At 31.8% G+C, this 12,882-nt stretch overlaps 1 protein-coding gene across 1 annotated transcript in view; it reads left to right on the forward strand.

The window, feature by feature from the left end:
- Positions 1 to 7,550, forward strand: part of Coa7 (Cytochrome c oxidase assembly factor 7) — a 49,008-nt gene extending 41,458 nt beyond the window's left edge. Inside the window, exon 4 of the mRNA XM_074117939.1 lies at positions 7,128 to 7,550. Coding sequence (XP_073974040.1) covers positions 7,128 to 7,451 — 324 coding nt within the window. The 3' untranslated portion in view covers positions 7,452 to 7,550. The remainder of the gene's footprint in view (positions 1 to 7,127) is intronic.
- The last annotated feature ends 5,332 nt before the right edge of the window (positions 7,551 to 12,882 follow it).

Here is a 12,882-nt window from a genome sequence, read left to right on the forward strand (position 1 = left end):
TTAGTTTTGGTCATATGAGTGTGAATAGATTTTTGTGACTTTTAATTATTAGAAACGATCCCGCGATTGAAAAAAATAGCGCATTGTAAATAGTAATAGATTCTATTTGAATATGTATTCTCTGATACTTGTTGGTTTTTTTATTATTATTATAATAATAAATTTTAAGATAAACTTTTGCTTGTGAATTTGAATGAAATTTTAATAAATAAATAAAAGAATAATTTATGTCTTTTGTTTGGATTTATGATGGAAATAAGCTGTTTTGAATAACAGAGAAACTGAATGTTTAATTTTAATGTTAGCTAGAGTATTTTCGTTTTGTGTAACTACATTTTGTCACCATGGTTGCACTTTTATTATCCATTATTTATAAAACCTTGAATGTTTTGCTTGTATGTAGTTTAATGTTCGTCAATTACCTGTAGCTATTAATACACCTAAAAGTAGTATAATATTGCTAACAATATTAATGATCACAGGTACCATTAATTTAGTTAATTACCGTGCATTTTCTCTCTCCAAGTTTGCAGACGGACATCTTGTAATTAATTCTCGTGTTTTATGTAAAATCGCATAGTTCTTACTTATTTGGCTTTTTCTCGTAGCTCAGTGCCATGTATTCTGGGGTACGTGCCCAATTTTTATTATTGAACAAATCAAAATACTGGAACAGAATTAGAGATTCTCCTTGAGGAGAGTGAATGGGCCTAGGAAGAACTCTTGTGCAATGGGATAACCTACATCTTTATGATTATTGTGTGCTACCTGTGCTCCTCATACCTTCCAAACACCAATAAATTCGTGTCTGCGAAAATTTCCTTATCTGTGATAATTTATATCCTAAGATTAGTATTTTTGATTACTGCTCTTAATGAGCTCTCATTATATGTTGCTTAACAAATATTGTTAAGTCATTCAATTTATTAATTCAGTATTTTGTTTTTGTTATTTAAATTTTAATACTTAGTCAGCGTATTTCTGACAAGAAAATTATTTCGTTTGGCAGTTACCTTGAATTACCGAATATGTCCTTAAATTCTTTTTATTAATGACTATTTTTAAAAGCATCATCATACAACAAATTTTTGTTGAAGATTAGTTACAAATAAAGTAGAATAAACGTGAACTCATAATTCTTCTTAATGATTACCAAGGTTTTGAAGTTTTGTATTAACGAGTTTGAATTATCTCATAATGGGTAAAACTGGGATGGGTTTGGTAGTTATGGGTATGTACTAGTAAATGGGAGATACCCAGATAAGTCTCTACTAGATCCCTACTAAATGTTATTAGCAAAGTATGAAATCACGAAGAAATTCCAAAATCCGATACAGTTAAAGTTTACCCAGGTGGATATCAAGTTTTGACAAAAAAATTACCCATTACTTTCCTTTATTAAAAGGGGAATAAAGTCGTGAAGATTTCCGGTTTTGTGTTTTTACCGGAACTACTGCGTCTGAAAAAGTGGCTTACACTCAGTCAAACGGAAGTCTGCTGAATTAATTCCCCCCCACTCCGGTTTTTTGGCAATGTATTCAAACACGAATTCAACTATCTGTGCAGATTCTGTGTTAAGTGCCTGACAGTGAGATAAGTTTAGCCCATATTTTAGGCTGGATTACCAGAAAGTTAGGTCAAGATTCCCTGAAGAAGTAGTGTATTGCCTAATTCTTTCTACCAAAAATGTTTTACTATTATGACTTAAATTTAGCGATGTTCAGGTTTATAAAAATAACAATAAACTGTTGTGAAAGCTCCAAATTTTTTTTTTTTTGCCACACTTTATGCAAATAAATGTTCTTGAAACGTAGATTTTTACCATAAAGTTAGTTGAATCCATAATGCACACATGATGGTCACGCCAACGGTATGTCACCATTTTCGATTGTAGAAAACGCTAAACACTAAAAGATCTTTCTTTGGTCAGATTCAAATTTTGAAATTGTGGTTACTATTTAATCCTTTTATACATTTTACATGACTTAAATGGGACTTGAAAATGTAACTTTAGAAATAAACTTAATCACCCTTTATGGCATTGCTCTGGGAAAATGTATCTAATAGAAGTTATAGAACTTTTTTAACATAACTTTTTGTTAACATTATAACTGTTGTTGAAAAATCACAAGTCACATCCACTAACTGAAATGTTAATTTGAAATTCCAGAGATTTTTAGTTTTTGAGTTATGGTTGATACATTCTCCCTACAAACAGATCGATTTGTTAAACCATTTTATGGTATCAAAAATATACAGGATTGAATTTTTTCCTATTAAGAGCAATCAGAGGCAATAAAGAAATCATTGTACTATTTCAATACTAATTTTAATGATTAAGTAATAAATAAATAATATACTTAGGCTTTAATATTGTAAAGGAACTTTATTGTTAATAATTCAAATTACACACCTACATAATTTTTTTAGATGTTTTAGAAATAATAGTAAATAATCTAATAATATAATAGTAATAATAATAATAATAATAATAAATTAAGGGAAGGGATTAGCTATGAGGTTAGCATACTGGACTCCCACGCGGAGGTCCCGGGTTCGAATCCAGCAGCTGACCCTTAGATTTTCTCTTCCTAGGAGCTTCTTACAGCTCACTGTCCGGTGATGGACAGTGTTGTCTGTAACGAGAGAACACTGTCCGGAGGCCGGCAGTGCACTGGAAAAAGCTCCGGGCGCTAATGACCTCAGCTGTTGATGCGCCAAAAAAAAAAAAAAAAAAAAAAAAAATAATAATAATAATAATAATAATAATATTATAATAATAGAACTTAATGTTTGTGCTAAAGAAGAGCAGGTTTACAAGCTCAAATTTTTGTTTTCATTCTGGATATTATTAATGTACCGGTTTCTAGTAGATTTGTGCAGTGGTTTCACATTATTTTATAATTAAAGAGTACCTCAACCAAGTTTGCTTCAGTCAGAATTCTTCATCAAACCTGATATCCACGCTTGAATTATTGAAACCAATTTTAAGTTGTTGGTTCATTCAATTTTTCCATTCACTTTTTATAAAATTTTCTGAATATTTCAGCTGGATATCTACCTTTTTCTTAACGATGTCTTAAAATCTTTAAAATACTTGTTACATAATAGAGAATATTATAGTAAAGCAGATTTTAAGTTATCAATTAAAGGGAAGGGATTAGCTAAGTTGTCAGGGTTCCAACGCTGGCCCTTAGATTTTCTCTTCCTAAGAAGCTTCTTATAGCCCACTGTCCGATGATGGCCAGTGGTGTCTGTAACAAGAGGACACTGTCCGGAGCACTGAAAAAAGGCACCAGGCGCCAATATCCTCAAATGTTAATAAAATGACCAAAAAACAAATTTAACTAAATTTATTCATTGAGAAAGTTACAGATGAGGCAATTTTTTTTCCACACTTTATTATATTTTACATATCTGTCTATAATATTAGATTGTTGACAGATATGGTAGTTGTTTTATGCAAATAAAGGAATTGTATTTGCATGTATTGTTGGGAGCGGTTGTTGTTTATTTTGGCTGTTTGTGATGCTTTGCTTGCTTTTTCCTTATTTTGTTTTTTTGGAAGGCCATTGCTATGAGGGAAAATGCTAAATAGGTTAATTAGATAAATAATTGAGGAAAAAACTTTCCTGCATAAATTAAGACTTGCTCCCTGAAAATGTACCTTTTTAAATTAAAATTAATGTTCTGGAGGAATTTCAGTAGATTGCCTGCAGGAGACCAGACAGTGATAAATGTCTTGGCTAAATTTAAACTTATATAAATCACAAACTTATTCTACAACTACTTAATTTATATAGATAATATAAATTTAGTTGGCCGAGGTTATTATATAACCAGAATTGATATACAGAGATCGTAGTTAGTGAAATACAAACTGTACGATAAATGTAATTAACAAAGTTCTTTAAATTTACTATGTCTTTCAAATTCATATTTATTGGAATGTTATGTAAATTATTAATAATCACAATATATATATGGAAGTATTTAATGACTAACAATGAAATTATTTAGCCAAAGCGGATTGTGCTTTTATAAGTTTCTAATTTCAATATTTTAAAACTACTTTTTCCTCCTTTTACTAAGTAAAATAACAAATAGTTCCAATTAACTATATAATAATTAAAACGAAGCAATTATTTAAAAAGCCTTATTATTACTAAACGTTCCTTAATTTAGTGAATGCAGCTAAAAAGGAAAGGCGGCACCGAGTAAACGAAAAATAAAAACAAATTTTTGTACTTTAGAAAGGCGGCAATCTATCCGGCTCTCTTAGAATTAGGAGTCCACCACGAGAGAGTGGACTCGTATATCTGAGTTCCCTAATCCCTAGGAAGAAAAAGGTATTTTTGGAATACAAAGTGGAGCTACTTATAATGGGCAAATGAGCAGTAAGTTAATTTCAAGTTGGACAAAAGGTCATCCTTTATAAAATACTGCTTTTACTGTAGCTTACGTTTGTTTCTAAGGCCTGAGTAATGTCAAAAAAAGATGAATAAATGCTACAAATCTTTGGAAGAAGGATTTCCTGGCGAATCTACATTTTTGGAGGAAAAAAGAGAATCAGAAATTACAGCATCTTTTCCAGAAAGCAGACATGATCAAATTGATCAAATTCGGCAGACTCAGATGGGCCGGGTTACTTAGGATGTGGGATAAGGAATTGCCCAAAACACTCATGTAGGAGGAAGTATTCAAGGTTAGGCGAGTAGGCAGACTAAAATTAAGGTGGACGGACGGGAAAAGTAAGGATGCTATTAAACTACTCCATGTAAAAAACTGCAACAGAGATGACTCGCGGAAGCGGGTTGAGGAGGACAAGGCTCAAGGAAGACAAAATTATTACTAAACGAATCTTTTTGCTTTATGCTTAACAATACAATTTAACCGAAAATTTAGCCTAATGTTTTGGAGAGAAGGACACTTACATTTTTGAACTAATCAGATGAAAATTAATTCAGTACAACTGTTGCTTTGATACTGCTACCTCTTGATACCACTTTTTCAGAGTTCTTGTTCTGACTTCACAAATAAAACTTAAACAATGCCGGCGTCTTCCTTAACTTACGTCTTCCTTAACTTACCTACTTTTATGTATCGTTGTATTATAGCATTAATTTAAGTTACGCCAACAGTTCAACTCTTTAGCTTCTAAAGCTTTTCCAGTTGCATACTGGAGCCATGTAAATATAATTGTTTTTAATCGTGTTCGTGATTTTAATAAAACATCTTATGTCTCTGACCGTACACATCTCTCACCCACCCCAATTCGAAATCGTGGAGGATAATTAGTCTCAAAGATAGTCTTTCTCTAGTAATTACCCATAAAACTTTCAAATCATTTTTTTGTTTTTTCAGTTTAGGATTTAACATCAATGGATATCTTGGAATATCAAGGAATGCGTTTGCATATTAGCTACATCTATGTCGTTGGAGACATGAGAACTTTTGTCATGATAGGATGGGATACCCGCATAGATTTCAAGTTCCTCGAAGAGATGGAGGGTCTATTACGTCATTATATGAAAAGATATATTAAGAGAAAATTTCCTTAAAGTCTGCTACTCTAGAAGACCTATGATTTCGTGCAGAAAAAATTGATTAGGTTAGATTGCCTAAACGGGCAGCTCCTGTTGAAGAAGGAACATAGTAATGAATGCTCCGTTCTAGTTCTCCGTTCACCTTTCACCTCCAAAGAGTTGAACTGCTGCTTCGTAAAGTGATAGAAATAGAAAATTAATTGATTACAGCGTGGCAAGTCTACATGATAAATAACACAAACATTTTGTATTAAAGAATCTAGCAAAGAGCATGTATTCTCCTTCTTGGAATAGAATGATTTATATGGTAGACTTGGACCGTGCGGCGGATAGCCGTGAATCAATAGCTGCCCATTGACTGAACTTGTTAATTGACTTGAAGTGTGTTTCGAGCTTGTATTCTCCCAAAGATAAAGAGAACTTTACTTTGAAGTGAAAATATCTTTTTTTTTCTTTTTTCTACCATTAAATCAGTTTGCACTTCAGGTGGTGCAGTTATTTCATTTCTAAACTGGCAATTAGAAAGGAAAAAAGCATATCATAATTTTTCCTCACCTGTCAACAGCAGGAAGCTGGCAAATTTACTGCTGTTTATGAATTTGGTATGGCTAGATTGTTTAGATATGGTTGTACTGCTAATTTTAAAATTATTTTATTTAGATTCGTATATCTTAAATTCTTAAGCGTACTTTAAGAAGCTATTTATGTAAATGGTTTTGATGGCAGAAACAGTAATAATTTCCATAAATAATCTGTAATGCACCGGAATAATGTGACATGCATCTGCAGTAAATTCAATGTATATTGTAAATTTTTAATAACCATAAAAAAAATTAAAATTCCATTGATTACCTTTATGGCGGTAGAACTGCAATTACATACTTTATTTTATTAGTCCACCTTGCTGAGCGTTATTACACTGTTATGACAGCAAAAATAGAGAATTAACGTACTGAGGTCTTTATTTGTTAGCATCTATAAAATTATAGATAAATTCAATAAATATTGAATACTTTCTTTATCTCTCTTGAATGAATTTATTTCTATATCTTTTTGATGGGTTTCTACTTAATTTTTACAATTTTTCATAACTTTCATTACCATAACTGTTTAGTAAACATAATCGAATAAATTAGTAAATTACAAACTCATTTTACTTCCTGATACTAATGGTCAGAGAAACTCCCGCGGTTACGGTAACTTTTCTATCTTGAGTTTCCAAAATGGAAACGAAAATCTCGAAAACGATAAATTGCAGGAACCACAAGCTTTACATTACATTTTTGGTACTGTTAAAGAGTTCAACTGTGACTTAGAATCATAATTTTTAGTTTGGAAGTTTCCAATTTTTTGTAATGGTGTTGATTTTATTAGGGAAAGAAATGAATCTTTTATAGGATGTATTGTGGGATTTTGAACGGCTTTTTATGGGTTTTCAGAGATACTTTTTAGAATTGAGGGTTGCCCATAACAGATCTTAATTGGGGTACTTACCCTCTACTGTTTAGTACTTGTAAGTGAACATCAATGAACCTCAATATTTTGTGAAATTTTAATAAGATTCTATTAAATATGTTACAGGGGGTGGAGAGGCTGCGGAAAGGCTGCGATGGTAAACATGGAGACGCTTGTCACCATTTAAGCGCCCTCTTCATGGACGGAAACAACACCAAAACTGATCATTTACCTAAGGACATGAAAAAAGCGTTTGAATATGCGGTGAAAGCTTGCGATCTCGGCAATATACACGCGTGCGTAAATGTTAGTATAATGTATATGAGAGGCGAAGGTGTAGAAAAGGATCAAGGGAAAAGCGATAAATATAAGAATATCGCGTTGGAAAAGAAAAAAGAGGCTGAACAACAAAAACAGCTTACGTTTCAAGAAGGACTTAAAGCTGTATAACAGAGCATGAAAGTGGCCATTTGCAGTCATTAGATTCGAGTTTGTTGCCAAGTGTCAAATTCCTGTAGATATATTTTGTGAATATATGTTATTTTGTAACTTTCTGTTTCATTATTATTTTGTAAATACCTCTTCCTGCTATTGCTTTCAATCTATAATAAAAGTTCCAAGCTTCCTAGGTTAAATATTTAATTTGTTGAAATACATAGGGTTGAGACTTTAAACGAATTTAATAAACATAACATTTAACGTAGGCATACCATTTGATGCTGGGAGACTCAGCTTCTTCTCCGCTTGTATGCATTCTATATTGATACTTAAGTTCATTCCATTTGATGGAGAGGTTAGATTGGTTGTTATGTGGCGTTTCAGAGTTCGCTCCCGATGATCTACTTGTATAAGACTAAATCAGAACGAAGGGTATAGTTGTCTGATTTCGTTGATGAGATGATACTATTTCTGAGGATCTTGAGTTTTGATCTGTTTATAATTTAAGAAAATCTTTACTCCAATTTCGAACTATATTTAGTTCGAAACGCGAGCGGAAAATTTTTGAATTTATGAATTAACCAAAACTCTAGATTCCTTAGAAATAATATCATCTTATCAACGATTGGTCAAGGACTTCTACCATCTGACAACTGGGGAAAAATTCTAACTAGTGTATGCCCCTGGCTAACCTCTAGAGAATTTAAACAATTAGTATGTGAAACGTTCAAGTTCGGTCATACCAGATTTGTTAGTCGTACTCCATATTTTAGACTGAACGTTGTTGTAAAACCTAAAATGGAAATAGTGAGAACGCTGTTGTTTTATTGAACCAAGAGAAAAGTGTAATTAAACAGCATTATTTAGTGAAAAGATGATTTACTATCGCTAAGGCAAAATTTATTCATGTTTCAAACCAGTTTGAATACAGTATTATGTGATATCAGCCTCTCCACGCTATATCTGCACATTTGGAGCGTGTTATCTCAGTGGTGAATATTGTTTTCCTTGGTTATCATCAAAACTCATCTGTTAAATATTAATTCCCTGCCTAGACCCATTGCTTTTACGCTTGGTCTCCATTTAGTTTTCTATTTTAATTATAATTCTTTAAACTTTGGAATATAATAATAATTGTTCGTTAAATAACTCCATAATTAATTGACAAATTTTTCGTTAAAAGTATGTTTAACTGGCTGTTTATTTTACAAATAAACAGTTTACCTGAATAGCCTAATCATTCTCCAAATTGTTTCTACATTTCTTTATCAAGAAACGTATCCAAAACGCATCTTTATATTTGACTATAAGTGTTTTATTATCCTTATCTAAGCTAGTGACTTATGTACCTATTGTAAATTACATTTGAAGTCAATAAAAAGTGTGAACTTTACGCACTACTTAACATTTTGCAGTGCCACCTTCAAACTCAAAAAGATTTCAAGATTTATTATGTACATTGCTCCCAAAATCAATAAAATAATATTTTCCGAAGAATGTTTTAATGAAAAGAGATGGAACAATGTTTGAGAAACTAAACCATCGAAGTTGTTTTCGGAATAATCTAGAACCACTGAAAACTTGTATTTATGGATGACGGATCCAAAACGGATTACTCTTAATTGGCGACTTTCTTTTTGGTGTGTTTTTTCAGTTATCTTTTAACAATTTACTAAATGCGCTAAAAACATTTCTTCTTTAGATAATCAGCTTTGACAATATAAGACGTTCTTAATTACACAGACAGTCATATTGAGTTAAGCAAATCCAAAAATGTAGATTAGGAACCTAATCGTGACTTATTTGAATTATTGTTAGGCAATCCCTCTTGAAAAGAGACCCCAGGATCAATTTTATCCCAGGGTATAAAATGAAGGGGAAAAATCTTGCTCCTTCTTTAGACACTTAGCATCCGTCGGGACTTAATGGCAGAATTGGAACATATCTGCGACAAGAAACAACTTAAATGTTCCCTTATTTAAAAAAATATATTGTTAAATCTTTTTAAAAATTACATCCTCTCCAGAGCCAGTACTTCCTAAAATTAATTTTTAGTGAAAAGTGGTCCAATATACCTAATAGAGATCAGAAGGAATATGTCTGACAGATATAAGACTTTGCTTTATTTTCTCAGGGGTTCAAGGGATAGGAAGTTTGCGCTTACATTAAATTTCTTTAAATATAATTTAGAAAGCATAATTACCAATAGTTACAATTTTTATAAAAATATTAAATTAGAGAAAAGTAGCCTATTATTATTGTGGTTAGGGAAGTGTGCCAAACTGCTGTCTTTTGCGGCGGTACTAGGTTTACTTTAGATTTTGTATGCGACGAGAAATATTAGTAAACTAGGCCGCTGTCTTCCAGGATACCAAATCTATAAAAGGATTTAAACTTCTCCTTTGCATTACAATAATCTAGTCTACCCAGTTAATGTTATTTTTAATCTCCAATTCAATACCTCTTACTGCTATTTACTGTACAGTAGAGTTCATATGAGCTCCAAGAGACTGTTAAGTTAGTGTTGTATAATCCTTGGGATGGATAACTTTTCTTTTTACTTCCCAAGATTCTATACCTTGGGTTCCTTGACTTGCTTGATTCCACAGTATTCCATTTAGCTGGGCAAGGGAACTAAGTAAATTATAAATTATTGGCAGAGAAAAAATTATTGGAAAAGGCTGAATCAGATTACTTGATATCTAATCTGAACGATGGTCTCTTAGATTTTCTATAATCCCTTAATCTCTAGTGTTAGTTATAAAATTTATAAATATTGTTTATAATATTTACAGAAACATCTCTTTGTGGAAACTATCTGTATCTTAATCTTCTTAATGTTCAATCAAATGAGATTGATTGCTCAAATGAAGCTTAGTTACTCTTAAAAATATAGTTGATGCATTAAAGTATGGTTAAGGTTTAAAATGATTCAGATGTGCTGAATGCAAAATAAAGGTGTTTCTTTCCCTCTTTTAAACATTATGGCTGTACCCACAGAAATTTCTATTCTTTGTTTCCTCTTTATATTTTAATATTTATTATAAGATTTTGAATTTAATTTTGTGTTGACTATGGTTAAATATTAATTAATAAATTATAAAACACAACCTCACTTAGGAGAACGAATGGCGTTAATTAATGCTTTTGTAAGGAATAAAAACAAAAATAATAATTTTTACTGACTCGGTAGTGATTAAGGGCAGTTGTTAATGTCCATTTAATTTTAGTTTTCATTTGCTTTATCAGTTATGCTCATATCGCCACGATTAGTAAATAAAATTCTTATGAAGCATTATAAAGTAATACGAACTTAAGAGTTTTTAATCGTTTTTTTTCCAATTTTCTTTGTTGATCACGGGCCAACTAAATAACACAGATGTTCCCGTAAAAGACACTTTTTCTTGTATTTCAAGAAGCTAGATTGCAGCAATTTCTCTTATAAGGGTAAGATAAAGTAAATATTGGTGAAGAGAAAAGATAGTGGAGTTCATTTCAGATTACATTCACGCCAACCGGAGATAAATTTAACTCAGGACCAGTTCTCTAGGATCTCTACCAATCTTAACACTTATTTATTTTAATACCACCACAATTATATATTCCCCAATTATATGGCAATAAACGTTTGCCTACGTGACTTGAAAAGTGAAGTAATTATATTTTAATACCATTTTATTTTAATCAGGATTGTCTAATCCTACTTACAGATGGCCTCAAAAGACAGCTGCTGCCTTGTGTTTGCTGTTTTCGTTGAGTGTTAAGATCTGGCCATGAACCAGCGGAGATAATAAACTCGGCTACGATTTCAGACGTTGAAATAGACACTATCTAATTACAGTAAATTGGACATGTTGGTGATAATATACAAGTAAAAAAATTCACACGACATTTTCTTTACTTCAACAATTATATATATTTTTTTAATATTGTTTTTTTAAAGAAGTAATTACATTATGAACACAATATTTTACAGCGCCTTTTCCTGCTCAACAATCTTGGATCTATTCAGCACATTTGAACGTATTTTGCAAATAATATATTTCCCTAGCAGAGAGGTGGGAAATGCGTTAAATATTATGGAGAATAAATGATAAAGAACAAAAACATTATGTGAGGACATAATTTGTTGCAACCAAATGGTCGCTACTTTAAGCAGGCTTTTAATTTTGAAAGCTTTGAAGAAAATTTCATTTTCAAAATGCATAATGCACTTTCATTTTACAAGGAAAAAATGAATGCAATTATAAAGAATCGATTAACTTTCTACCCTTTTAAGCGAACATGTATTTTCTTAACCTATTTATATGTAAATCATTTTAAATAGTTTTCCTGCGATCCGAGGGCTCTTATATTTTGTTAGTTATTTCACTAGCGTGCCATAAAAGCTGCTGAAGGAAAAAAATGGAGAGAGTAGGAGTTAGTAGCAGAAGTCTTAGCTCTGCAATTAAAAACTTTTACAACGGAGCAGTAACTCAAGTTAAAATAGAAAATAATCTCACTATTTTGTTTATTTAGAAGGGCCGCAAACAAGGATATTGGCTTTCAACGGTCCACTTTAAGCTGTATCTAGAGGAAGCCCTTAAAGACTGGAAGAGATGGGTAAAAGCATAAGGCATCATGTCAGGGTAGAATATCCTACATCGTTTTCAGTTGCCTGATTAGGCATTAGCTGGTTATAGCTCCTGAAGTGTTCTCCGAATGAGGATTAGAACTCAGCCAACAGAAGACGGATATATGACAAATAAAGCAAATACCTCTTCCCTATAATTAATGATTAGTATTACCTCGTAGTTGGGAATTTTACTTAAATGTTTTTATTGAAAAAAATAAATATTAAAATAGTTCAAAGAAAAAAGTTAATTCATATCCTTAAGGTCATGGTGTAGAATAAAAGAAAGGGTAATAAATTTTGTTGGCCGTGGATATGGACTTCTGGAGATGTAGCTGCAACATTTCTAGGATTCAACATGTATCCAGCTTGAAGGCCTTCAAGCAGGATAACCTTGAAACAAGGTTTCCAGGAAATAATTAACCATAAAAAGGTTGGGTTTTGTTTAGATACCTAATGAGAATGTATGAAGTCAGATGAACGAAAAGGATTTTTACTTTTAAATTTGAAAGTTCACAAAATATCAAGAAAAAAGACAGGACAGCCAAGGACACAATAGAAGTTTTGGAAGAGGAAATTAGAGGTCTGCAAACGAGGTTATTGGAAGGAAAATACTTTGGAGATCGATATTCACGTATGCAAAGCAAAAAAAAATCATAAGCAATGTAAGAATGAAAATGACTAAAATGCTATTCAGTTCCACCGAAGATCAGTGACTGAATCTGATAGCTTTTATTTAATGTGAACGTGACTTTACTATATCTTACTGAAAACTATTAAATAAATTAAATTTTATTTTTGAAATATTCAAGATGCGTAGTAGATGATTCA

The sequence above is a fragment of the Rhodnius prolixus genome, unplaced genomic scaffold (genome assembly GCF_049639745.1).
Source record: "Rhodnius prolixus isolate KJV_2025 unplaced genomic scaffold, Rpr scaffold_2, whole genome shotgun sequence".
NCBI classification, from domain to species: domain Eukaryota; kingdom Metazoa; phylum Arthropoda; class Insecta; order Hemiptera; family Reduviidae; genus Rhodnius; species Rhodnius prolixus.